Source organism: Haplochromis burtoni, unplaced genomic scaffold (genome assembly GCF_018398535.1).
Source record: "Haplochromis burtoni strain Fernald_Lab_line unplaced genomic scaffold, NCSU_Asbu1 Contig_197, whole genome shotgun sequence".
NCBI lineage: Eukaryota > Metazoa > Chordata > Actinopteri > Cichliformes > Cichlidae > Haplochromis > Haplochromis burtoni.
In genome coordinates this window covers 270,730-297,535 of record NW_024582558.1, presented here as the reverse complement: position 1 = coordinate 297,535, position 26,806 = coordinate 270,730, and the positions used below count along the sequence as shown (strand labels likewise).

General features: G+C 41.1%; 3 protein-coding genes and 1 long non-coding RNA gene across 21 annotated transcripts in view; 2 read left to right on the top strand and 2 right to left on the bottom strand.

Moving 5' to 3' along the window:
* kif21a (kinesin family member 21A) overlaps positions 1-1,894 on the bottom strand; it is a 53,996-nt gene extending 52,102 nt beyond the window's left edge. For 4 of the 7 annotated variants that reach the window (XM_042226105.1, XM_005935595.3, XM_005935598.3 and 1 more), the window contains exon 1: positions 1,466-1,893. In XM_042226105.1, coding sequence (XP_042082039.1) covers positions 1,466-1,509 — 44 coding nt within the window. In that variant the 5' untranslated portion in view covers positions 1,510-1,893. Of the gene's footprint in view, positions 1-1,465 lie in introns of all 7 variants that reach the window. The other 3 variants (XM_042226102.1, XM_042226103.1, XM_042226104.1) reach the window with 1 other exon arrangement.
* Positions 1,895-4,272: 2,378 nt separating this feature from the next.
* LOC102306220 (proton myo-inositol cotransporter) lies at positions 4,273-12,987 on the bottom strand. Of its 9 annotated transcripts, XM_042226101.1 has the most exons (13): positions 12,881-12,987; positions 11,451-11,920; positions 11,068-11,227; positions 10,695-10,903; positions 10,487-10,595; positions 10,198-10,361; positions 9,718-9,832; positions 9,214-9,339; positions 8,149-8,267; positions 7,297-7,449; positions 5,967-6,139; positions 4,962-5,030; positions 4,273-4,846 (listed from the first exon to the last, which is right to left on the bottom strand). In XM_042226101.1, exons 2-13 carry the CDS (start codon positions 11,890-11,892, stop codon positions 4,838-4,840), a joined length of 1,848 nt encoding a protein of 615 aa, XP_042082035.1. In that variant the 5' UTR covers positions 11,893-11,920; positions 12,881-12,987; the 3' UTR covers positions 4,273-4,837. The 9 variants fall into 9 exon arrangements, 8 of the variants coding, with proteins under 8 accessions (XP_042082035.1, XP_005935661.1, XP_005935662.1 ...); XR_006055038.1 differs by having other exon boundaries at positions 4,962-6,139; XM_005935599.2 differs by having other exon boundaries at positions 4,273-5,030.
* On the top strand, positions 12,879-15,299 carry LOC121815377. Of its 3 annotated transcripts, XR_006055041.1 has the most exons (4): positions 12,879-13,176; positions 13,855-14,539; positions 14,649-14,899; positions 15,122-15,299. It is a non-coding gene; the product is annotated as an uncharacterized LOC121815377 (long non-coding RNA). The 3 variants fall into 3 exon arrangements; XR_006055040.1 differs by lacking the exon at positions 12,879-13,176 and having other exon boundaries at positions 13,432-14,533; XR_006055039.1 differs by lacking the exon at positions 12,879-13,176 and having other exon boundaries at positions 13,432-14,539.
* An 865-nt stretch (positions 15,300-16,164) lies between these two features.
* lrrk2 (leucine-rich repeat kinase 2) overlaps positions 16,165-26,806 on the top strand; it is a 30,280-nt gene continuing 19,638 nt past the window's right edge. Inside the window, exons 1-14 of one of the 2 annotated variants that reach the window (XM_042226099.1) lie at positions 16,165-16,972; positions 17,669-17,751; positions 18,098-18,207; positions 19,704-19,792; positions 20,378-20,512; positions 21,532-21,666; positions 23,411-23,542; positions 24,350-24,469; positions 24,802-24,962; positions 25,046-25,125; positions 25,218-25,324; positions 25,519-25,648; positions 25,756-25,880; positions 26,576-26,703. In XM_042226099.1, coding sequence (XP_042082033.1) covers positions 16,837-16,972; positions 17,669-17,751; positions 18,098-18,207; positions 19,704-19,792; positions 20,378-20,512; positions 21,532-21,666; positions 23,411-23,542; positions 24,350-24,469; positions 24,802-24,962; positions 25,046-25,125; positions 25,218-25,324; positions 25,519-25,648; positions 25,756-25,880; positions 26,576-26,703 — 1,671 coding nt within the window. In that variant the 5' untranslated portion in view covers positions 16,165-16,836. Of the gene's footprint in view, positions 16,973-17,665; positions 17,752-18,097; positions 18,208-19,703; positions 19,793-20,377; positions 20,513-21,531; positions 21,667-23,410; positions 23,543-24,349; positions 24,470-24,801; positions 24,963-25,045; positions 25,126-25,217; positions 25,325-25,518; positions 25,649-25,755; positions 25,881-26,575; positions 26,704-26,806 lie in introns of both variants that reach the window. The other variant, XM_042226100.1, reaches the window with a different exon arrangement.

Sequence of the window (26,806 nt, the reverse complement as noted above, 5' to 3'; positions counted from 1 at the left end):
CTTTACAGTAAGGCAGCGCAGGGCCGTTATATTACTTAGTGCAACCAACTGTGCAGCCCCAGAGGGACAAACAGGAAAGCCCCAGCAGAGTAGACTCCAGGTGGGGAGAGACAACTGACCGCATTACAGGCTCCACAGGGGAGAAGTGGCACTCGATCCACTTAGACTGGGACGGCGACATGCTGCTTGCTCTGGGAACTGTTTTGTAATTAACTGGGCAGGTCCAGGCAGTTGCCTGTTTCGCTTTCATCCTTCCATTAAAACCACTAAATGTCTTTCTTTGCAAAGGCAAATTTTTCAGGGAGTTATTTGGCAACAAATAACAGGCGGTACAAAACAGAACATCTCCAGAATCACTAGTTTCTGTTGGAAAATGTCCCACCATAAAAACTGTGTTCGAAACCAACACTTGAGACCAATTCAATCCCTGTTTTAAATGGAGTAGCAACAGTATAAAATAAATTATTCCCCTCATAAATGGGATACTGGGGAATGGTATCCGGAAGCTCAGCACAAACATAATCATCACAAATAATGACGAGGCACTTGTGTGTCTTTAAGGTTGAACAAGGAACACAGGCGAGCAGCTGAATATGAGGATACCAAAAAAAAAGAAAAAACAGATATGAGAAACTATACTGCCATTATGAGTCATTTTTATAATTACTATGGATACGGACAGACTGGAGGGGAGAGAAAGAGATTGGTTTCCCCATTATGTCACTGTCAGTGCCACTTCACCATCTGGGTGTGAGCGGCCTTCTTCAGCATGAATACAGCCGCCCACATCAAGTGCATGAAATTAGAGGTGAAGCAGCCTGTCCGTTTGGTGAATTGATTGGAACAGTACTGAATCGCTGAGAGCCGTGACTGAGCTGTCCACTGAATGTCTACAAACAAAGAGCAGACTTGACAGCGTTATAGGCCCACTGCCCTTTTCCTTGGAACCTGACTGTCAGTGAAGCTCTTCTTTCATCGATCCACTGTCTCTGCAGGAGGCTTTGATGAGACGCCAGACCGTTGGACGAAGACAGGCCGACTGGCTCTCTCCCACCTTCTCCATCTGTTTCCTTTTCTATGATAGAGAGAGCCGCTGCAAAAAGATATCGTCACTCCTCCCAGCATGCACGCTACAGAGGATGGCCCGTGAATGTGTGCGCGCGTGCGCGTACCTGTGCAATGGGCGTGATGCTCTATGTTTGTGAGCCCCCAACACAAAACCTGCTCATTCAAACTGAGGTGAGAAACAATTGCGCCGCAAACATGTCCTGAAAGCCGGTAACAGCAACGTCACGACGCGGAATATTTTCCAGGTCAAAGAGTGTTTGGCGAACACAAGATGATGCTGATGACCTGCAGGTGTTTGCGAGGCCCGCTGCACTGACTGACAGGTGGCACCGGGCAATTAATGTTGCTACGCATTTGGGAGTTAATGGAAACATTTAAATAGTCTTTAGCGCCTTACCTCAATGCCACACGGACAGAGCTTTCATCCTGTCCCGTTGTCATGATTCCTTATGCAACAGCAGGTAGAAGAAAAAAATAATAATAGTGCGGATTTATCTGCGTTGGCTACTAGCCCCGGCACAAAAAAAAAAGGAGTGCGCACTATACTCCCGCTGGCGAGCGGATCACCTCGACTTCAGCGCCGCCATTAAAAAAATAAATAAAACCCACAACAACCTATCTTAACGGTGTTTAAACCATGATATCGGGGAAGAGCCGCGGTGGTGTGCCCGCGTGCTGCGCAACTTGGCCCTGATGCTCCGACTCGAGCCCGTCTGCACACTGCCACTCCGGCTGCTGGTGAGCCAATGGCGCGCGCGTACGCGTTCATTGGTTCAAACACACTCGCACATGTGCGCGCGCCCCTCCGTGCCTCGCCGTTCCTCTCTCCGCTCCGTTTAGACACTGGGAGGGATCCGCAGTGCGTCAGCAAGCCACGCCCTCTCCGGGGAGTGAGGCGATAGTAAGAATCACTGTATTATTTTTCCCCCCAGTATATTGGAGGAGTACCAAAATCTGCATTTCCACATTAATAAAAAGCGCTCGTGACACAGTCCAGAATGAATCTGTAGCCCAAAATGTACATTTTCCAGACAGTTATCGTCGTTTTATGATAGAAAATGTTGGGACAATATTAATTTAATTTTAAAACATTTTTTTCTGTGCGTCTTAGAGAAATCACAGCACCATGAACCGCTTTACAGCATCAGCCATTTGGCTTTCAGGCATGAAGTCAAGTCAGCAACGGCAGAGACTCTACCAGCAGCCTTCTGATAGCAGTAACCTTGGACTACCACAAGCTTCTTTTACACAAATGAAAGTTTCGATAGCTTAGCAGGTAGATAGTTGGACTTTCATGTGACTACAAAAGATGGGCAAACACGAGTCTCTATAAGAAATCCTAAATGACATCAGTACATATTTCGAATTCAATTTAATACCATATCAAAACGTTTGTTTTAAGCAATTTTACAATATCATTTAAATTACCAAATAAATAAATGGCAATATTCTATTGTTTATTATTTAATATACTCTGTAATCATCCCATTAAAAAAAAAAGCAATCATTTCGTTTACAGATAACAAATGTATGAATCCATGTTTCCAGTAGCAATAAATAAAAAAAGTCACTAAAATTGCACTGGCAGATAATCTATTTTTTAAGCTCACATATAAAATAAAGGGTTTTTTGTTGTTTTTTGTTTTATTTTGTTTTTCTTTTGCTCCCTGCTAACGTTCATCGCGACTATTTATTCTGTTTAGTTGTTTTTTACTGCCATCTTGTGGATTGGATAATCACAGTGCCACACGAAGGAACTGTAGGGGCCAACACTGCATTTATGTTTCTTAGAAAGAGTGGAACACATCTGGTCACAATGGAAATCAAATCCTACGACTGCACAGAAATAACTGACTTGATGTGTAATTTGCACCCCTTCTCTAATATAAACATAACCTGACGTCTACAGAGCCAAAACTGTGACTCAGCAAACCTTAAGACCAGGTCAGGATTCGATATCCCGTGGCTGCATTGTTAGATTTTGGATCATATGCAAGTCTTTTTTTTTCATACATTTTTATTTTTTCTACAGTGTCAGATTGTTTACAAAAACTCATCCTAATGAATTTAATGCCACCTTCCCACCCCACAAACACCTGTAAAAGTATTATATAGTTACTCTATTACATATTTTATATTTATATATTTACAAGTTCTTTAATTGAAATAAACTTCCCATCTTATCTACAACATGTTCTAGTTTTTATCCCTTTCTCATGCCATAACGAAAAATTGTCTTTACCCGACCAAAATCTGGATTGTTCCAAATGTTTTAGTTTACCTGGGATAAGTGAAGACTTTTAACACAACCAATTAAATACAAAACATCCTGAATGTTCATCACCTGGTTTGCCACAAAACAGAAATGACCCAGTGACTACTGATTTTTTCCATCAACTCAACATTTCCCTGCAGTTTCAAGATCAGGGTCTCCTTGTGACCAAAAACACCAAAACACTATCCCAACTTTGCATTAAGTATTTCACCTAAAAATGGGCTAGAAATCAACCACTGTAATTATGTTAAAAATCATATGTGATTCTTCTTTGCCAACATTAAAGTGGCCTGAGATTTAAAGCAGGAGTGCACACACACTTTAAGACTGTGGGTGCCGGTTTAGTTCACTGGGATGAGCAGGGGACCATATGACATAATGCAACATGTACACTAATGTCAAATGGACTCTGAACAGTTCAAAGATCACTCACAACAGTAATAAAAACTATAAACTATATAAAACCGTACAAGAAACACATAAAAAGACCAAAGCTGCCTTTCCCCACTCTCCCAAATTACAAAGAGCACATTCATGTGGACATGGACAGTCAGAAGGATCTTTTATATTATTAGCTTTAACTATGTAGGTCCTCTAGAGTAGGTAGGGGGCATCCCATGGTTTTCTGGGCCACCCTCGGGAGCGCCTTGTTTTGTGCCACTGTACAAGAGGAAAACCACACACAGAAGTAATATATTAAAATACTCTGTGGAGCAGCAGTAGGACACCAACAGCCTCTGGGAGATGTTCTTCCTCAGGATCTTTGGGAAAGGCTCTGTTATTCTTTGTTTCAGTGTTGTGAGCACTTCAACAATTTTTCATGCCATCTTAGACTCTTAGAAATGATGTCATGTTACCATCTTCAATTACATTTGAGCAACACTCAAATGACCTTTTCACACAAAAACTGACTGACTTCACAGATCAGGCTCTTTTGACAAGTTTATTTATCAAATATGACATTGGTGAAAAGAAAAGAAAACACACATATATTGTAACTTTGCAAACAGTTAACTTTTCATATACAAAATGCTGATCCATTTATCCATAAAATTCATTTATGGCCTTTTAACCTGAAATGCTTTCCCCTCGAAGCTGTCAAGACAATCAGCTCTGTTCACCTGAGGGAAAACTCTGTCTCATATAAAGGTGGTAGTGTCATGAGTCTATTCTTTTCCCCCAGCACAAGAGGGAAATCCATTCATTTCAAACAAAAGCAGAATGGATCTGTAACTACAGATCACGTAGTTTTAGGTATCAAGCGCTTTCATGTTTCCATGTGGAGGTTTTGTACAATTTCCAAATACATCTTAGCCTGTGCTTGATGTACAAAAAAAAATAAAAATAAGGCCGCATGAAAACTATTTAATGAAAAATCAATATTTGTAAATGCCAGCAGTGCCAATAAAGCAAACTGGTACTTATCAAAGTATCCCAGTGTAAAAAGGACATTCTGTACAAAAGCCCTCTGTGGGACGTTGTTCTTGATCACCATTATCTCAGCTGCAACAACAAAGATATGAAATTGAACATTTTGAACATCAAAAAGGCATTTTTCTTTGTACAGTAACATAACATCAAAGTTTGTAGCACTTTAATACCTCGATGCATTACTTACAGTTATATAGGCTATGGCACTGTCTGACTCCACGGCTCCATAGTTTGCTTGGCTGAATTCCAAATCATGCTAAAAAAACAACAACTTGCTATAGCAATCTGGCACGTAGGAAACATATTTTATTTATCACTTTATTTTATTATTTATTGAAAAAATAAAAGACTTTAAAGTGCAAACTCACCCACTTTCTAGTTGACAACAGAAACACGTGATTAGTATTTTTGACACCAGCTTTGATTGGAGGACTAACCCCATGTTAATGATTTCGAAAAGATGTGCAAACGTCCAAGTATGGCAGAAATCAGTGAAAGCAGTTTCACACATCTTCAAATTCTCAAATCCTTATCATTTCACCACAATCAGATTTCTGCCCGTATCTCGTTTTTGTAGTTTAAAAAAGATGGATGGTCAGACGGAAATCACACAACTTAATGGAATTAAATATGTGAGGGTAAACGATGAGTCAGCAACCAACTGTGCGGTTAAAACAACAACAAAAGGCTTGTTTCTAAAAGGTTTCTCAACAAGAAAATGGAAATATTTCACTCATTTTCATTGTGGTCTGACCAGTTTGTAAAACAAGGATTTTCTGATCCCAGCAACACTGTCACAGATTAACTGTGCCCACAGCAATACTGCGTAGACACCAGTCAGTATTCCCTTTTTATTAGTGCATAAATGACGATGAGAAATAAGGAGGATATTCAAAAGTAAGAAATGCAAAGCAACACGATTTCCAGGTGAGATAAAGGCAGAACTAAAAAGAAATTTGAAAAAGTTGCTTAAATGAAAGAGAGCACCAGTTAAAGTCAACCCCAGGGGAGCTCTAGCCTGCGTTTGGTCCCATTCGATCACACCCACCAGAGGGAACCGTGAATACCTTTTCCTCCCCGCAAGAGCAGCCATCCCAGGAAAACCAAAGGACAGAGTGGAAAGCGAAATCATCCCAGTCTACTCTACATCTGAGGCGTCGTTGTCAGAGGGGAGGTAGTTGCTGCCTTTTACCCGGATGTATTGGACATGACGATTGTCGTTGGGTGAAGGATCTCCACAGGAGCAGAGCTGACCTGCGAACAGGTTCTCGATCTCTTCCAGCTGTAGGCCCTTTGTCTCTGGGAGGCAGCCCAGTACAAAGATGAGACCCAGCATGGCCAGGCCCGTGTACAAGAAGAACGCACCTGGAATACAGGGATTTTGGGAATTAGGCTCAAAACTATGAAGTTCTTGGCTGTAAATTAAACTTGATAAAGTTGTGTGAATTGTTCATTTAAATATTTAAATAGGAAAAAACACCTAATAAACAAATTCAATTCCTCTAAATAACCTTAAAATAACCTTAAAAAGCTATGCACACTGCTCAGAAAACTTAAACACAGCATCAAGTTAAGCTTGCAGGATATTGATGTGGTCAGTTAAGTAGCAGAGGGGGTTATTCATCAGTTTCAGCTTCTTTGGGGTTAATAAAATTAACATCAGGTGCACTAGAGGGGCAACAATGAGACTACCCCCAAAACAGGAATGGTTTTACAAGTAGAGACCACTGACATTTTCCCTCATCTTTTCTGACTGTTTTGCATTTGGCCAGGGTCAGCATCACTACTGGCAGCATGAGATCATATCTGGACCCTATAGAGGTTGCAAGAGGTAGTCTAGCTCCTCTAGGATGGCAAATCAATACGTGCTAATGCGGAAGGTTTGCTGTGTCTCACAGCAGTCTCAAGAGCACAGAGGAGATTCCAGGAGTCAGGCAGTTACTCTAAAAGAGCTGGACAAGGCTGAGAAGGTCCTTCAGTAGGACCCATCAGCAGGACCACTATTTGTTCCTGGCAGGATGGAAACTGCCAGAGCTACAAAATGACCACCAGCCAGTCACCGATGTAAATGTCTGACCAAACAACCAGAAACAGACCTTATGAGGGTGGCCTGAAGGCCCAATGTCCTCTAGTGGGCGCTGTGCTCACTGTCTGGTACCATGGAGTCTAAGGCTACTTTCACACTGCAGGCGAAATAGCTGGAATGAAGATCGGGAAAATGGACCAGGCTGCCGCATCATTTTTTTCACTTTTTCAGGAGGTGTCTTTGAATAATTTTCATTTCCATCAAACAACTCGGGATGCTTACGTTGCAAACACATTACCCAGTCCATATCATTTTTTCCTTGGAGGTCTGATCCTTTAACCTTTTTAAAGAAGTATTTAACCCAATTAACCACAACTCAACCAGCAATAAAAGTGCCTGTCCCTTTCTTTTTTTTTTTGCCAAGTTTTATACTTTTAGCGTTTCCAGTTACTTAATACCCTAAAACACTTTAGCTGCTATCTTAATGCAGTCTTACCATAATAAGTAAGAAACTCTGCAACATGGAGAAACGTCAGAGACACCAAGACATTGAAGATCCAGTTCACCCCAGCTGAACAGGCGTTGCCAGTACTGCGCGCCCAAAGTGGGTAGATCTCAGAGTTCACTGTCCAAGGCATGGGGCCCATACCTGTAACATGTATTGTATGCATTATTTTATCACATTAGACATGTGTCAACAACATATTAGCTGTTGGTTAGCCTTCATGATTAGGATAACACTGATAACATTCAAAGAGGTTGAGTATGAAGAAGCATTTTCCTACATCTTGAAAATTTGTTCTATTTCTAGAACTCGTTTCTTAGTGTCACATTACAACGCATTAAAAAGTGATGATTTTGTTTTCGAATTTGCAAATGTTTGAATAGACATGATTTGGTATAAAAGATGGACCCAGACTGTTTGAAAAGTGATGCTAAGGTGGAAGCGCCTTTTATAAGGAAGGAATTTATAAGGCAACTTTTAAATGAGATCATGTGTTTTCAGAAAAGTCATTTTCAGATGGGGCGACTCATCGGTAGATGGTTTATTATTCGAACGACAGGCTGTTCATCACAAGTTTTCAGCCAATAAGACAGCAATGCAACAGTCAGGCCTAGTGCTCCCTCCTCAGCTTTATAATGCTACTTCACTGACTGTCACACAGTAGCCATATCCATCATTTATACTGTCCAAGTTACCTCACAGTCAAACTAAATTAGGGGAATAGACTCAGCACGTTTCGGTTCAGCTGTAATAAGATGGGGATGGCTATGAACTGAGAAATAATAATTAAAACAACAAAATAAAAACAAATACAAAAAAACCAAGAAGAAATTAATTTTAAACCTGGAGCAAAGAACGCAAGGTAGAGGATGAGGCCAAAAAGAACAATCCAGGAGTAAGACGAAGGACAGTAGTTGTACGCCCAAATTGGATTGTCGCTTGCTTCTGTTCCACTGGAACACCTGGATTAAAAATAAAAATAATAATAATAAAAAACAGAAACATATTGTACTTCATAAAGCCACCCTACTGTTTTACATTTAGATTTTATTTAATTAAACATAATGTTATCAAATGTTTTCACTTATTTTATTTTCATTGCATTGCATTTAGATTTTTACTTATTTTGCTTCTTTGATTTACTAAATTTTGGGATTGAATACTTGTTTCATTTTCCTTTTATTGAGCTAATCATCTCAACTTTGGGGGTAAATAACACAGATTAGCTTAAAAGTATTTGAAAAACAATCTATTACAGTGCAGGTCATAGACAGCATTGTAATATTTCAAGCACTACTTTTAGTAGTATTTTAAAACTGGACCTTCAAATAATGTTCACAGACACATGAACTGAAGGTCAGGAAGAGACGTGCTCTCACACTCTCAGATACGCAACTCAAGCTTAAAACACACAACACATCACCACACCTATGACGTAACACTGGATCCTGTTAATGTGACACAGACAGGAAGCTATAAAACTCCACCCTTCTGTTCCTTCTAACAATTGTCTTACAACAAAGAGGATCATTCAAGTTAATAATGGAGAGTTTTATCTGCATCTGTTCTGTGTTTTGTTAACATTATATATGTAAAAGATGTCTGTTGATGGCATTGCAAGACATCCCTGTGGTTTTTTTGGTTTTGGTTTTTTACCTTGAAAATGATTGCATTAGTGATTAAGCTGAGATGATATTATGCAGGTTTATTTTTTCCATGAGTTTGTTAGCACTATTATTTCACTACTTCTTTATGCACTTTTGATATCATCCATATTTCCATCCATCCACTTAGCAGTCATATCCAAGAAAGAAATCACTGGAACATCTTTTCGGACCTTTACATTTTTTGTGAGCTAATGCATACACCTTCCCTTTATACAAAAACAAAAGACCCCAAATATCTGACCTTCCCCAGGCTGCATGATCCGTGGATGACTGATTGACAGGAACACAGGAAGAGTCGTACACGTTGGTGCCATTTTCAAGGAAACAAAATCCACAATCTGGATCCAGCATGCAGCCTTCACAAGACCTGCAGGACAGAGATGAATGCAAAAGCTTTCACAAAAGACAGCACCAAATCTACTGAGCGGCAGAGATCAGGCCTTTTAAAGATTAAGCAAATACAGCTATTGTTGGAGGTAGGAGGAAGAGTGAGGGGTTAAAAAATAATAATAATAAAATCACATGTGCATACACGCACTCCAAGAATGAAAGTTAGCGAAATCATTGTCACAACAGTGAAGAAATACCAAGATAAGCATCACCACTGAGCCACAAAATACATAATACAACCAAATGTTGAACGACAACATAGTGTAAACTGACAGGAAGTCGAACTGCCTGCATGCTATGTTGCAATACAAAAACAAATAAAAATTAGTGCAGTGTGATTTTTTTTTCTTCTTACCCATATGTCCTGCAGGTTGAGTTTTGGGGGTCTAATGGGTGGAGGGTTATAGGAGGAGAGTTCTGGGCAGATAACAAGAACCCAACTGCCAACAGAGCCAGACTCAGACCAGTTCCTGCATCGGAAACATAATGAGACAAACACACTGAGAAAGACGGCAGGGGTGTCTGCAGAAACAAGCAGTTCATTTTCATATACCTGAATAATATCATTGACCAAATATAATACTATTACCATAAAAACACATTAGTTTTACTTTAGAAGTCAGTCTGGTTGCAAAAGTCCCAGAGATGTTTACATGAAAATGACCCCAGTCCTGCCCACTGTAAACACTTTTGGCCTTAGCTACAGTAAGAACACATTTCTATAGGTTTATTGTTGATTTGTGACAAGTTTGTGTTAAATTAACTTAACACAAACACCCCCCCAAACTAAAAAAAAAATGCATCTATCAATCAAGTAATCTCTATAATTACAAACCTAAAAGACTGCCCAGGGTCAGCTTCCTGCGACCCACTTTCTCAACAAGCCAGACTCCCAACAAGGTGAACACAAAGTTGGTAGCTGAAGTTGCTGCGGCCAACCATATTGCCTGTTTATCATCACGCACCCCAGCCATCTGCACAATGGTTGCACTGTAGTACCTAGGATACAGCACAGGACAGATTTACAGAAAACACACTTGCTCTGATGTAGCGCTTGAGGTTTTACAGCAATGGTTAGCATTGTCATGCGGTCTGAAACTGAACAAAACAAAAAGTCGGCCTACATGACGGTGTTTATCCCAGACAACTGCTGAAACATCTGGAGCCCACAACCAACGATGAGAGCCCTACGAGTCGGCGAGTGCCTGAGGATACGGAAAATAACAGGCCCACCTAAAAATAACCAGGAAAAAAAAAAAAGAAAACACACAGTGTGATTAAGCACGCGCACATAACACCTGCTATGTTTCCCTTTTCCTAGACATCGTTTACCTCCATTTAAATCTTTCTCTTCTTCCTCAATGCTGGCTCTGATGGTGTCATACTCCTCATCAATGTTCTGACCTCCTCTGATCTGGCTGAGAACCTGATGAGCCTCTAGGCTTCGGCCTTTTTGGAGGAGCCAACGGGGGCTCTCGGGCAGAAAAATAAAGCCGAAGAACTGCAGCACAGAAGGAAGGCAGGAAAGGCCCAACATGTACCTAAAGCATGGAGAAGATGCAGCTTCTTGGAATCTGAAAACTCTGGTGCCCCTTATTGGCATTCACGGCAAAGATCCAAATAATGGTAAAAAAGGGATAAATCAAATTTAACCAAACTAAACTAAAGCCCTTAGCACAGGTGAGAGAGCATCAAAGCTGCGTACCTCCAGCCGTCTTGTCTCACGTAGCTGAAAGCCCCATCAATCACACTGGCAATGAACTGGCCACCAGTGATAAAGAGGGAATTGATAGTGACCAGCTGACCTCGCAGGTGAGGAGGGGAAACTTCTGCGATGTACACAGGAACAGTCATGGAAGCAATGCCTAAAGGCAAGGAGAGGAACAGTTTCATGCTAATGCACAACAGATGCATTCCCACAGACAATTCATATTACATCCTAACTCTGCCGTATAATTCAGAGCTCTGTGTTTGAATAAGGCAAATATTGAATAATGACAGTCAAACAAAGGGTTCCTTATAAGGAGCAAAATCATAATGGTGACTTTACCTTGATACAAGCTGTGGTGTTAAATAAAAATAACTTACCTATGCCCAAACCAACTGTAATTCTGCCAACAAGGAGGACCACCTTGTCTGGGGCAAGACTCAAGATGATGCCACCGACAGTGAAGATAAAGCTGGCCACAAGGATACAGATCCTGCGGCCCAGCCACCCGTTCAGGTAGCCTCCACTCAGGGCAGAGAGCGCCGCAGCTCCCACAGTACTGGACACCAGCAGCTCCTGCCACAGAGCATTCAGGTTCATCTCCTTCTTGAGGAGAATCATGGCTCCAGAAACCACTCCAGTGTCATACCCAAAGAGGAATCCCCCCAAGGCAGAGAAAAACGCCAACAAATAGACAAAAAGCGGCTTGGGGGCATCCCGGTCTGGGAGATTCTCATCCACATGCCTAGATGGAGGTCCTATGAGACTCCGCTCTCCATCGTCCCCGGCTTTCTGTCTCCTGCTGGCCATGAGGTTGCTCATGTGCTCCAAGCTGTACTCATCATAGCTGCTGGACATAGGAGAAACCAGAGGTTAAGCTAACCAGGGGTTGCAGGTCACCACTTTATTAAATCAGCCAGGTGAGATACTTCTGTGAGGAAGTGGCGGTGACGTGTACATGGATGCAGTCATGTCCCATTAAAGCAGATTACAAATCATAATCATTTTTTGTTGTTGTCGTTTTCCCCTCAACAAAATAATAGCAATATTTTCAGTGCAAGACGTTCAGCTAACCTCTAAGTTAAACTCCAAACCTTGGGTCTGTTTTTAGGTGTCCAGCTCGAAAAAGCAACAGGAAAGAAAGCACCACGTCGTGATTTTAGCAGCTATACTAGCTAACTTTGATGACGACATGTCGTGACTAATTCCTGTGGTTAACCGAGCGCCAGATTCTGCTGTGTCGCATATTTCGGAGTCGCGTCGTGGGAAAGCTGCCTAAACAGTGTAGGTTGATGACTTTAAGCTGACTTTAGATGTTTGGTTCACCACTGACAGCGCTACTGCTTTGCTCTGCGTGCAGCCATGTTTGTGCGTGAGGTCACGTGCCCACCCGGCTACAAAAACAATGTTGTTTCTTTTTTTCAAACAGAGAGTTTACGATCTTCCTACAGCACCGTGCCAAACTCCATCCAAAATGTCATTTTTAACGAATTTGTGCTCAGCGGAGACTTTTGTGCACGTAAAACCAGAGTTGACAGCACATGTATTGTCTACTCGAAAATTCGGCAGAGATGTGAGCGAACAATTTTCATCCAGATCACTTTTCCCCATCTATTTTTCATTACTTTCATGAGTATTTCCGAATGTAACTTCTACTTCATTTATTCTTATAATGCTAAAAGTACGGAATGGTAAGTGACCCTTATGCCCCTCGTCCCCATAAGTCATCTGTTTGCAGTAAAGTCAAATAAGTCGCATTACTGGACTTTAGCCTGTCAGGTCACCTTAACTATCTGTGAAAAAAACATACCTCTAAAAAAGCTGCTTTCCTCCAGCGCACAGTGCTGCTGTGGATGTGTTCTTCAACAAACAGGAAGTCTGTTATGTGGATCATATGATATTATCCCTGAAAAAAAAAAAGTAAACACGCCCATTTGAACTGTAAAATGTAACCCAACTGGTTCTTTTTATGGTAGTCGTGATTAATGAGCCAACACAGCAGGAATTTGCACTGGCCACAAAACATGGCAAAGATTTCAACTGTGAGCACTTTTTTATGCGCTATCACTAAGTTTGGGCAGATTTAGATGGATACGTTTCGCGAAGGTAAATATTAACTGTTGCACTTTCGTTTTTGTTTTCTTATGTATTTTTACCCCCCAAAATATGATTAACATTCTTTTTTTAATCAAACAGACACTTGACAGATAAAGACACGTTTTCCACTGGGCTTTCCTACATATAAATTGTGCAAAGTTGGATGATCGTGGCTCAAGAGTTGGGAGTTCGCCTTGTAATCGGAAGGTTGCCGGTTCGAGTCCCGGCTCGGACAGTCTCGGCCATTGTGTCCTTGGGCAAGACACTTCACCTGTTCCCTACTGGTGGTGGTCAGAGGGCCCGGTGGCGCCAGTGTGCCCGGTGTCCTTAGGGACTAGTAAAGCGCTATACAAATACAGGCCAAAAAGCAAAACCCATCTAAACCGTGGTCTAATGTATACTTTAAAACGCACAAAGCATTCTTGTGTCCTAAAATAAAATTTCATGACTACAATCTTTAAACAACAAGTAAACCGGAGTTTTTTTTTTTCTTTATTTATTTAAGTAGTCTTCAGGAATAGTTCTGAATGATTTTTTTTTTAAAACGGCTGAAAAGTGAAGATATTTAGGCATATCACTGGTGGTTGGGGGGTTGTACCCAATGCTGAATACAGGAAAAATAAGATATGACCACTATGTCAAGTTGATATTCTGTGCTCACCGACTGTCATCCAATCCTCAAATCAGATGGTGCTCTCCTTGCCAGGGAACAGCTGGACCTGAACCACAGCTTCTAGGGACACTGGAAGTACCTACACTATAACATACTTTGTACTTATGTTATACAACTTAAACAACATAGTTTTATCAATGATTTTTTTGTTTTAACCTCACACTCATTTACTTTCCTCTCTGTGGGAGAAAAGGGTCCATCCAATATCTCAAAAAAAGTGCAAAGGTAGACAGCATAGTATGGTAAACAATATATATTTTATTCTAGATATCTATATATTTTTCATAGCTGCTTTTATTATTATATTATCATGATCAGAAACTAATCCCACAATATCATTTGCATTGGTAAGTTAAACTGCATAAAGAAATTATTATTTACAATGCTGCAGTCTGTTCCATGCAGCTACATTTCCAATAGAATTCACTGGAGAGCAACCTGTTGAAATGATCCCATATCCATCCATCAGTCTACCCATCCATCCATCTTCTTCTCCTTATTTGGGGCCAGGTTGCAGGGGCAGCAGCCTAAGGAGAGAAGCCTTGACCTCCCTCTCACCAGTCTTCTCCTCCAGCTTATCCCAAGGAACACCAAGGCATTCGCAGGCCAGCCACCCTTCAGAGAAAGCTAATTTCTGCCTCTTGTATCTGTGATCTCAATCTTTTGGTCACTACCCAAAGCTCAGGACCATAGGTGAGGGTAAGGACGTAGCTCAACCAGCTAAATCAAGAACTTTGCTTTTACACTCAACAGCAACCGCATCATTGTAGCCACAGCATAAATCTGTCTGTTTATCTTCCACACCCAGCATTCATCAACAAGACTCTGAGCTGCTTAAACTCCTCCACTTGGGACCGTAACTCATCCCTGACCCGGAGTGGGCACAACATCCTTTTCCAGCTGAGGATCATGGCCTCAGACTTGGAGCCGATTCTCATTCCTGCCACTTTACACTCGGCTGCGAACTGCTACAGTGCGAGCTGGAGGTCGCTGCCTTACTATACCTTTAGGCGCCCCAAGTCTGTCCAGCATCCTCCCCCGCCACATGACTTGGATCAGGTGATCAGTTGAGAGCTCAGCACCTCTTTTCACACAAGTATCCAGAACATATGGCCGCAGATTTGATGATACAAAATTGATCATCGACCTGCAGCCTAGGGTCTCTTATTGCCATGTGCAATTATAGACACCCTTTTGTTTGAACATGGTGTTTGTTATGGACAATTTGTGGTTTGCACAGAAGTCTAGTAATAGAACATTGCTTTGGTTCACATCTGGCAGGCTGTTCCTCCCAATCACGCGCCTGCGGGTCTCACTGTTGTTGCTCACATGAGCGTTGAAGTCTCCCAGTAAGACGACAGCATCCTCAGGCACACCACCTAGAGGCTCCAAGAAGGCCAGGTACTCTGAACCATCGTTTGGTGCACGGGCGCAGACGACAGCCAGGATCCATTCTCCAATTCAAAGGTGCAGGGAACAAACCCAGGGAAAAACTCCAACTTATAGGCAGCAAGCCAAGCGGATGCTAAAATATTCTGACCAAACTGTTTCCAATTTTGCACATTAGGTACAAAGCAACACTGAGAAAGCTTTTACTTTGGAAGCCAAATCATATTGCAAAAAAACCAGCAATACAGTGTAACTCTAACAAGTGGGGATGCGTGCATTGATACAAATATTGAAAGTACTGATCCCAGCATTGATATTGCACCTGTTTCATGAAAAAGCAGCCACGTCTGTGCAAACACCGGTCCTTTCAGCCACCCTTTGCTCCACCCTCACCTCTTCCTCCCTGTGGTTTGTTGCTGTGGAGTCACATGACTTAGGTGCACCTGGTGTCCAGATATTTATAGCTGTAAATGAAAACACTGCAAACAGCAGTGCCTGTAGGAATTTCTCTACTATGACTTTATTGAGTCACAACTAGACAACAGTGGCAGTACAGATTAAAAGTACACAGTTTTACTGTTGTTTACGTTCAGTGATGCCATCTAGTATTGTTAATTCTATGTGAGGCTGCTGCTGTGGTGGGATTTTTGAGTTGAGGGGGCATTCCACAAAATATTTCTGACCGGGAGCTCGGAACCTCCGACTTATTCAGGAACACAGCATTAGAAAAACAAAATATCGATCATATTACCTATCATCGATTCAATACCAATACACGCTTTGGTATCGATCCGCCACTTCTAGTATACAGGGGTGATTACTTTGGGAGGACACCTAATTTAGAGATTAACTGAAATAATTTAAAAACTATTTTAGAGTTTGCTTTAGTGTGGGAATTTTCCTCCATCATACACAGCAAATGTCAGTGCCAGGTCAAGCTGCATTGTTGTAAATCTGTAAATCAGCAACTGGCATTAGACGCAGAGTGGGAGGGCTAACTCAAGCTACTCGTTAGCCTGTAAAAGTGTAGCTTGAAGTAAAAAAACAAACAAACCCGTTGGGGGGTAACGTAAGTGCCGTTGACTTGGCTCTCTGTCTGACTCGCTTCCCCTGTCAGAGAGAAAGTCGGATTCTCTCTGACTCTATTTTCAGCTTCCTCTTCTGTAAGCGGGGAGTTTTTACTGCCTGCAGTCATATGATGCGATCGTAGGAAAGCAGGAACACGCCTTTCAGAGAGGACTCGCTTCGTTTTCACATCCAAGCAACATAAAGTCATCGACTCCGCAAAGAGGAACTTATTCTCTGCCACAGGAAAGTTAGCCGAGGACTGTGATGTCGGAACCGAAACTCCGCGACACTGACCGCTTCCCTTGTAGCAACAGCCACTTATAGCTTTCTGTAGCTACTGTATTATTATGCAACACAGCAATTCAGTAATGATTTGTAAAGACATGAGTAACTACAGTGGATCTTCAGTGAGTTATTTAAACGCTAATGCTGCGCTCAGTGTGGCCGCTCGAAGGCCGTTGTCGGTTCAGAGAGAGCGCAGTGATTGATTTCAATGCACGTCAAGTCGTCGTCAGCTGGAACAGGGCGCTTTAAAGACCATGGTTAACAAAGAGGAGCTGGAAGAAAGGCTGAAAAAACTTTTGGTGAGGCTGAAAACTCCCCAGGAAGACAGGCAACTGTGCACGCTGATTCAAATCATCCAGGATCTGCTTTTCCTGGCGCACACCGACTATGGTAGGAAGCACATTGTTTCAGCGTGTGCATCATCACGCTGCTCATAAACAGCCATCATTTCCTTTTGGCATTTTTGCATTGCCTTATGAGAATTAGGTCAGATTAAAAAAAGTAGTATTTGCCCAGTGTGAAATGTGATATGGCATTCAATAATTTTGCATGATCGTTTTTATGGTTTTATTTATTTCAGACCACAATGTAATTCACTGAGCTCTTTAAAAAAACAAAAAAACAAACTCTGCTCCTTTTGTGCATTTTTTCCCTTCCATCCTTCCATCTTCTAGTCTATTGATGCTGTATTTCTTTGTTCATATGTCCTACTTTAAGGTTTGTTATACAGCAGGTTAATGATTTAGCTGTTTTTACAGAGTAATTTCCCAGTTTTGGCGATAAATAAAGCATATCTTATCTTAAATACAAAACATAATGTCTTTGGGGTCATACTAAGGCCATTATAGTTTACTTAAGACTAGGCGTGAAAACACATTCAAGTTACCTGAAATCAAATTTAAAATGAGATTTACTTAGATTAGTAGATTTTAAGCACAGACTTGTACCTGCACAGTAAAGCCCTGCTGTAATGCTGCCTTGTTATGCACATTTAAAAACAGGAATGAGGGTAAAAGACCCAGTCACTTTATTCAAAACTAATGGGACTCATCGTGTCTTCTTATCTCTTGTTCCATGCTGCAGCAGCTGAACTGTTTGAAGACAAAGATGTCCACGTGCCCCTCGTGCTGGTTCTGTCTACCCACATCAGCAGCAGAGGAGTCCAGCAGGTAATGAATGACACAACGAAAATTAGCCATTATAATGGCAGGTGGTGCTATCTGTGTGAGGTAAGGTGAGGTGTGTTCAGCAGCATCACTCGCTCTTTGTTGTTGACAAATCATCTGTGGACTGACGCGCCTACACAAAATCTAGCATGTCTTGCGACTGCTGTGTAATGCTAATTATCAGAGGTAAGACTACATATTGAAGCAAACTGAAAGTGAGATTGTAAGATTCATATTTTCTCAGTACTGTAATGTGTATGCTTGAGATCAGAATCATTACTTTTCATTGGTTTGTTGTAATGACTCATTCCCGTCATTTTAATAAATTGTTTGTTCTTCCTTTTCACAGGTTGGCTGGTCATTGCTGTGTCAGCTGATTGAAATATGCCCCACTACACTGGACCAGCTAACCAGACCTTTGGATGAAGCCCAAGAGTGGGAGGTAGAGGGAGTGCACCAGTAAGTGAAGACTCTCTGGCAGCTGTGGGCTTTATGCAGCACCACTCATTTAAATGAATGACTATCATGATGGCTCATGCCACACGAAGGTACATGAAACATATAGGCGTGGTCAAGACAACCTGCTCAAGTTCAAACCAAGCATTAATTTTGGGAGGAAAGGTGATTGGAGTGACTTTGAACGTTGCATGTTGTTGCTGTTGGTTCCAGATGGGCTGGGCTGAGTAATTCATAAACTGCTGGGTTTTTCCCCTCAGAACAATCTCTAGGGTTTACAGAGAGTGGTTCAAAGAGAAAATGTCCAGTGAACGGCAGTTCTGTGGGCAAAAACCCCTTGTTGATACCAGAGGTCAGAGGACAATAGTCAGACTTTATAGTAAGGCAACAGTAACTCCAATAACCACTTGTCACTATCAAGTTTTGCAGTACAGCATCTCTGAATGTTCCTCTGAGATGCACAGCAGAGATGCACAACATGTTGATCATTGAAACAGCTACAGGGGCAGCAGACCACACTGGGTGTCACTCCTGTCAACCAAGAACAGGAAACTAATGCTACGGTTCAAACAGTCTCGTCAAAATTGGACGACAGAAAAACTGGAAAAACGTTACCTGCTCTCATGTGGCTTGATTTCTGTTGTGATGTTCAAATGTGAGGGTCAGAGTTTGGGATAAACTGCATGAATGCATGGATCCATCCTGCCTTGTAGCAAGTGTTCAGGCTGATAGTGACAAAATGGTACCAACAGAACCAATTAAACGTCATTAAAAAGCCACAGCGTAACAGAGTATAGTTGCTGAGCATGTTCATCCCTTCATGACCAGTGTATCCATCATTTTTAACACAACTGTGCACCATGTATAAGATCATCATCCCAATCTGGTTTCTTGAACATGACAATGCCTATGCTGGCCTTTAAATGACCTCCACAGTCACCAGTTCTCAGTCTGGTAGGGCTCTTCTGGGATGTGGTCGAATAGGAGATTCGAGTCATGGTAAATCTCGAGGCAAAAAGGAGACTAACCCCTTCAATTTTTACTCCACTTTAGTAAAATTCTCAATTCTGACTTTAGAAAAATGAATGTGGACCACACTGAATTGAATTTCTTTGAATCTGAGGCACATTTCCTTTTAGGTTTATAGAATCAAGTTTATAGAATTTGATTCAGATTATTTGACACCAGCTTTAGCTGCTATGACCCTATTTACACGTGCCAATTTCTATTAATTAATTAATTCTCCATGTCAGGCATTTGTGTTAGCGGCAATGCTTACACAATTTTAGAATAACACAACAGACAGCCATTTTTCATTTAATAATCAAATGATCAAGTTAGTATTTAGGGTGAAGTAGTTAAAACAATATATATCATAAAATAAGTTTTAATTCAGTTAATTTTTGCAAAGGTTTGGTCTTTCAATGGAGATGAAAAAAATGACCAAATCTATTTGGCGACAGCTTTGGTGAAGTTTTTGCTTGTTGTATGTTTTTCAGGCAGATCCTTAAGGTGCTATCTCAGTACAGCGCAGATTGTCGAGTGACCATGGTTGCTCTCAGAGCCTTGGCCCTGCTGCTCAGATCAGGTATGAATACACCGAAGATCCTTCCTGCTACAGATGGCACTGCAAAAGCCTTATTTATCATTTAAGACTCTTTAATGTGAGCAAGTTAACCACCTTGTTTTTCTTTCAGTGATTTGTTTGCCTGCACGGTCACACTCCTTTCTACTCTGATGTGTAGCTGAGTGATTTGAGGCTTCTTAGAAATGCAGAGTTTCAGCTAATTCAAGCATTTGCATACCCAGCAACAATGGAACAAATATTTCCTGCTTCTAAAAATGTTTGTATAATCTAATAATAATATCTGTGCTTGTCAGAAGAATTTCACCACTTATCCAACATGCATTCATGAAAATAAACATTTTCTGATAACATAGCCAACCCATACATTGTAATAAGAGGAGCGGTCAATAGAGTAAAAATTCTGAAATGTTTTTAATCTGCAGGTTTAGGGTTTTTGCTTTTTGTTTGAGCTGGTTGGGTATAAAACAAGACGGGAAGTTTAACGAGAGGCTCGGATAAGATAATCGAAGCAGAAAATAATCTCAGTTTGGTGACTGGCTGCAAACAGATATTCATTGTACTTGACATTTTATCTCTCATACATAGCCAAGATTCCTCTGCTGCTACTGGATGAGGAGGAGGACGTGTTTGACCTTGTGGTGTATGCCATGAAGGCGTTTCCTACAAGCGAAGAAGTGCAACTCCAAGGCTGCACAGCTCTGCAGCTGCTTCTGGAGGAAGGTGGGTAGATACACACTCCAACCTCGTAGCATGTGGATTTATTATGAACTTAAATGTGTAGTCTACACTGTCTTTGTGTTTCTAGCTTGGTATGTGTCTTACACTGATCAGTGACACTGCCTGACTTTTATTTTAGAAAAGAGATTAAACTAATTTAACAACTATGCTCTACGTCATGCGAGTGTAATGCTTGTTAAATACAGCGTGCAGTCATTGTCTTTGTGACCTGAGGGTGGTTCCAAGTCGGGATGTGAATGCCTAAAGAAAAGTGAAATAAAGAGCCGCAGCGAGAGTCCTGGGGGGAATGGTATTTAACGTTTGCTATTTTAACCCGTTAAATTCTCGAGGAAACGCTTTGTAAAGTTGTGCCTTTCCTGTCTTCCTGCTTACGTTTCTTCAGTTGGACTTTCTCGTTCTTATTTGCCTTAGTGATGCAGGCTTCTCTCTTACATCATCATCGTCACTGCTTTTTGGGACACACATTTCATAAATCTCACTGTGATTTTGCATTTGTGTGTATTTCTTGCAGTGTTCCCAGTCTGTAATGACTTTTTCTGAATTCTTACCAGAATTTGTTTACTTTTAATCAGTCTACACTTCTTAAGGTTCAGCTACTTATTAATTTAATAATCAATGCAGAAGAGCACACATCCTGCAGTTTCAATCACATAATGTCACCGTATTCAATTACTAATGTGCTAATGTGAGGATGTTGACATGTTAGCTTGTTTATACATATTAATGGAGACATGACAAAAGAGAAACATGGTGCACAGAAGAATAAAACCTTGAATAAAGTTAACAAAAAAAGAAAAAGAACATACAGATACATCTATGTACTTCTATTTTAATGTCGAATGTTACTGAAGATTAGCTTGTGTACATTTGGAACACAACTTTTGGCATATAGTCATCGATACAGCATGTCTAATTGAGCTTTTTGTTAGCTTCACATTAACATTTTCTTCTGTGTGTTGGTGAACAGCAGCCGTATATCTTTACTGCGTCTGTGTTTGCAGTCAGCGATGAGCACCTTGTGGAGTTTGTGGAGAACCAGGATCACGCTGTGGTTCTGGCAGCTCTCCAGAGGTTTCCGGACTACTGGGAGATGCAGCTGCAGGCTTTAAAAGTGCTGCTTCCTCTGACTCACCCGGGTAAGTCCTGATGACATCACAGTGATCTTTATGATGGCTATAGAGTAAAGAAAAAAAACCCGTGTTATTATTACTGCACAATCCAAAAAAAGTGCTGTGTGTTGGTTCTTATAAAACGTTATGCCTGATCTGTGTAGCTGAGTCTTAGTTTGAATAGAGAGATTTGGTGTAGTTGTCCTTTGTGTGTGGCTGTGTGGTTTCCCTCGGCTAATGTCATCTTCTTTTTGCTTTGCTGAAGTCACAGTGGTAACAAACACAGGTTATGAAACAAGCTCATAAAACCTCGCATGGTCCATTTGTAGACGGACCACCAGACCGTGATGTCACTGCAATGCTTTTTAGGGACTCTTGATTTAATTTCCATTATCCCTCTAATGCCATTAAATAGGAGTAAAATAAGTGTCCTTCTGAGAACTTGTGGGACAGGATAGCCGTGCATGTTTGGAAAGCAAAACATCAAATTGTCATTGTGAGAAAACATAGCAGCTCATTCAGTGAAGACTCTCTGAAGTATATTTCCCAGTCAAACATGTTACGAATGCAGCAGATAATTGAATTGGAGACTTCCTACAGTTCCATGAAATTTATTTTAATTATCAGGATGTGGGAAGTCCGAATCCTGTTTTTAGGATTACAAGGATTGCATTATTATTATTATTATTGTTATTTCTTATGGCATCTTCCAAAGAGTTATCCATAATTTAAAATGGTGTGAGTTAGGAGGCCAGAACAGATCGAGGGCATTTGCACCAAGAATTAACGATCATGTATTGTGTCTTATACGGGAAGTCGATATATTTAATTTAAAATGAAAATGATCATCAATGACAATTTACCAAAGGATTTTAAAGTTGATCACTATTTTGGTATTTTCTCTGATATTGATGAGATATTTTACTTTATCTTCAACTTAAAAAGCACGTAACATTAACAGTAGCTTCTAATTGGGATTCCTTTTATTTTGGTCATTGCAATAAACCCAGAGGTTGCACTCTTTAAAAGCAGGCACTCACTGCTGCCTGGAGAGCAAGTTCTGCAAAGATAACACTGTTTAAAAGAGACTTTTGTTATGCTGCCAGGAAGTCCAGGAGAATGGTGGAAAGTACCAGTAACAGTCCGAGTGAGTCAAAAAAAAGGACAGAGAGCTGAAAATAGGAACAAAATATATATTAATGATTAAACTTAAATAACCCCTAACCTGATTAAGTGGAGTCAGCTGCAAATTGTCGTACCTGCTGTAAGGCAGGGGAGATCAGGCAACATCACAAATGAGCCTGGAAGGGCCGTAACTCATTCAGTACCTTTTATAAATATGACTTATAAGTAGATGTACTTTAAGCTACTCCATCTACTACTCTTAGAGTGAAGTGGAAGATGGATCAGCTATGCTCCCATCTCAGCCATTTCAGTTATTCTTGGCTTGTATTGAGAAGCTGCAGTTAATATTTTTGAGAGAGAAATGAACCGATCTCACTTCAGAGATGTTCTCTGAAATACGCAGGACTGTACAGAAGATGGTGCGTTACTTTTATGCATAATCTAATTTTGAGCTGATTCAGATCTGAATGATTTCTGTATGGAATATGTAAAAAAAAATTTTAAATAATTTTGTTGTTGGTCGAGTATGTAAATCTTATTTATAGCTAGTATGTAAGGGTCTTATACTACTCATTACAGTTTTGTGCTATTTGTAATTCAGCAGTACTCAAAGACTCAGGTGGAGTTGCGTACTTGTCTTTTGCAGGCAGTAACGTGGAGGTGTTGATGTCAGGGGGCACTCGGTGCTACAGCACCATCATCGCTGCCATGGATGCTTTCCCTGAGGTGGAGGAGCTGCAGGAGAAGGCCTGCTGCCTGTTCAAAAGGTTTACTTCAGGTCAGAGCGAGTGGAAAAGGAGAAGAATCATATTTTAATCATATTTTTATGGCCTTCTTCTTCCTCTAATGTATTTTAGTACTGACATTGTTTTTGTGGATGCAGATTTGTTTTGTGCACTTTTGTGTTTCACTTCAAATGCAGAATATTAATGTGTGTATTATCATAGCTGATAAGAGCTATTGAATTAGACTCATAAGACTTTTGAATTACATCCACGTAGACATTTTACATACTATATTATATACTGGTTAATTAGGTAAATTAGTCTTTCAGTAACATTTCTCAGTGATCGCTGAGCTCATTCTCCCACACACTGTTTTGTTTGCTGTTGTTTTATCAGCAGTTTTTGTGCCTCAATTAAACGGCACAGCTGACGAAAGTGAAAGTAAAAGTAAATGAAGAGTGAGAGCAGAACTAAACAGAGTGGTAACTCAAGCATCTGGAACTTCCACTGTCCCACCTGCCGACTGTAGAAACATTACCTATCTATCTATCTATACCAATTTCTGAGCCAACAGTGAACATTATTAAGTATCATTGTTGTTAACTATACAAACTAAATAAAATTAAAAAAACAGTGTTAAATGGGTTCAACTCTCAGATGTACAGTTAATAAATAACTCATGAATAACACTAGTAATGATAACACTGTTTGTTGAATCCTCACTGTCAACACAGCAGTGTTTGGATTTCATTCGTTCGGATAAACTAACGTGTTTTTTCAGATGACAGATGAAGATTGAGGAGAATAATCAAAGTAATCAGAGTATTAATTCTGGGTGCTCGGCTTATGGTGTCTTGCAGAGAGTTACAACGACATCCTGGTGAGGAATGGTGTCCACAGAGTCGCAGTCAGAGCCTGCCAGACTTTCCCTAACAACCCCAAGCTGCAAGCCGCTGCTCTGTCCTGCCTGGCTAACCTCAGTGAGGACCCACATTCACAAACTATATTTAATGCACGTGTGATGGTCTTAAACTCAACATCAATATATAGTGATGTTGCACATTTTTTTGAAATATTGGAGTTCAGAAGCAGCAATTTTCCATATAACCGTGATGTTTGCTTAGTTATTTCACTAAAGTCTTCAAGCCCTGCATCTGTTTTTAAGCAGATGTAGACGCAGACGAATAACCCAAAACAGTTGCCAAGCTTTGTGGTAAAAACCAGATGATACTAAAATGCAACTGTCTCTTGACCTTTCTCCATTCTGCAGAAATGACACAGTGATTGACACAGACTTTGTCCTTTTTGTTAGCTGCAACCATCGTGCAGAACAAAGCGGTGGCCGAGCAGGGTCTGGAAGAAGGAGAGGAGGAGGAGAACAGGGGTAACGGGCAGGTGGAGGACATGGAGCTGAGCTGGATGAGGGAATGCTTTACTGCACTGGAGCTCCACGCAGATGAGCCAGATGTTCAGGTCTGTCTAACGTTTGGCTCTCGAGTTTTACATGGTACTCCTGAAGACTTGAACTTATTTAAAAATCACTTGTACCGTCTCAGGAAGCTGCGTGCTGGGCCATTCACAGTCTGTTTCTGCACGGAGCTGCACTGAACCATCTAGAAGAAGAGCAGGATGAAAGGTGACACAGTGACATCTCACACGTGCGTTCATAGCCGTTGAATCTGTGCGAGAACTGAATGTAATGATGGCGTTTGGGTATTTGCTCCACAGGACTCCTGTTTATAGACAGCTGATGGCGGCCATGCTGCTTCACTTTGCGTCTCCCAATGTGTTTAACGCTGCTACCAGCGCCATCGCCACACTCATCGCAAACAACAGTGAGTCTCACGTTTCCACACGGTGTGCAGAGATGCAGTTATGATCTACATCTGTTTGTTTGTCTGTGCTGAAACTGCCGCCTGCAGCCTGTAATAAAAGCTTATGCTACAGATGCTATGTATATATCTCTATATAATATAAAAACACTGCTGTTTTGGCTGTTGCCACGGTAACCGGTTTGCTTTGTTTGCAGGTAAGATGCGCTCTTTGCTGCTGTCAAGTGGCCTTCATGTGAATTTGGTGGAGATGATGAAGAGACATTCAGACTCAGCCGAGGTTTCCATCAGTGCCTGCAAACTGTTAAACCTGCTGTTCCAGGGAAGGTGCGAACGAAGACGGTTCACATTCTACGATGAAAAAATTCAGACACACTGAGGAGAGCATTTAGTGTTTCTCACAAGCTTTGAAACTAGTCTCCCTGTATTTGTAGGGCCGCCAGTCTGGATGAGTTGACCATGGCCATGAACCAGATCCTCAGCACCATGAAGTTTCATAACTTTAATCCCGAGGTTCAGCTGGAGGCTCTGCAAGCCAGCTTGGTCTTCCTTTGCCCGGGTACGCTCTTGTTTTCTTTTCTCACTTCCGTTCCCAGCAGCTACGTGTTCTTTGTGTGGTGTTTGTGCGCAGAGGTGACCTGCCAAACAAAAGTTAATGGCGCACAAGTAAAGTTTATTTTCCCCATCTTCTCCAACAGGGCAGCTTCTTTACCGCACTAAGCTTCGTCCCAGAGGAAGATGGAGAATATCATTTATGAGTATTATTTTGACTAGTACTTAGTCACAGTGTAAGGTGAAATGAGCTGCTCATAATGAGGAAATCGCATCTATTCGCTAATTTTGCAGCCCTCAGAGCATATCAGCTATTTTTGTTATGGAATTTTGCTACATGTGCTCTTTAATTTAAGGGACTTTTCACATCTGAGAGTCTAAACCACGGTTCCTGTTTTTGTTCTGTTGTGTATATCTGATCCAGTTCATTTTGGTTTCACATTGCAGTTATGCAAAGGCAGTAAGACCTTTATATGACGAACGTGCATGGTTCATTGTATTTGATTGCTTGGCAAACAAGTGTGTATCTATTGTAAGTCCTTTTTGGCAAGTAGCCTGGCTCAGTTTGTATGAATACGAGAAAAAACAATAGATTCTTTGTAATCCTTATGCCCTGTGATATTTAAAAAAAACAAACTCTTTCGGTTGTGTCTGAGGGTCCGTGTTTACTCATGTCCTTGTCCTCACTCGTTTCCTTCTCAGACAGGAGTTTAAGGGAGCACGGCAACTCGGTCGCAGACCCCGACATGGCCGATGTGTCTCTGAAGGTCCTGAAAAACCAGTGTGTGGTGGAAGGAGCTCACATCCTCTACCTGGAAGCTCTCAACAGGGTATGGGCAACACACACTTTTTCAACATTTTGAGCATTTTGGTTTTGTTTTGAAATGCCCAATTGGAGATTCTAATCGGGTTTTATTTTTAAGAGTTTTTTTT

Bases quoted from the DNA above. Each gene is read 5' to 3' on its own strand.
- LOC102306220 (XM_005935599.2), bottom strand. From the start codon at position 11,892: ATGAGCAACCTCATGGCCAGCAGGAGACAGAAAGCCGGGGACGATGGA. The intron at 9,340-9,717 runs GTAAGAAGAAAA...TCTGTCCTGCAG, and splicing joins TCAACCTGCAGGACATATGG to GTCTTGTGAAGGCTGCATGC. The intron at 5,031-5,966 runs GTAAAAGGCAGC...TTGTTTTTTTAG, and splicing joins GTCATGTCCAATACATCCGG to CATGATTTGGAATTCAGCCA.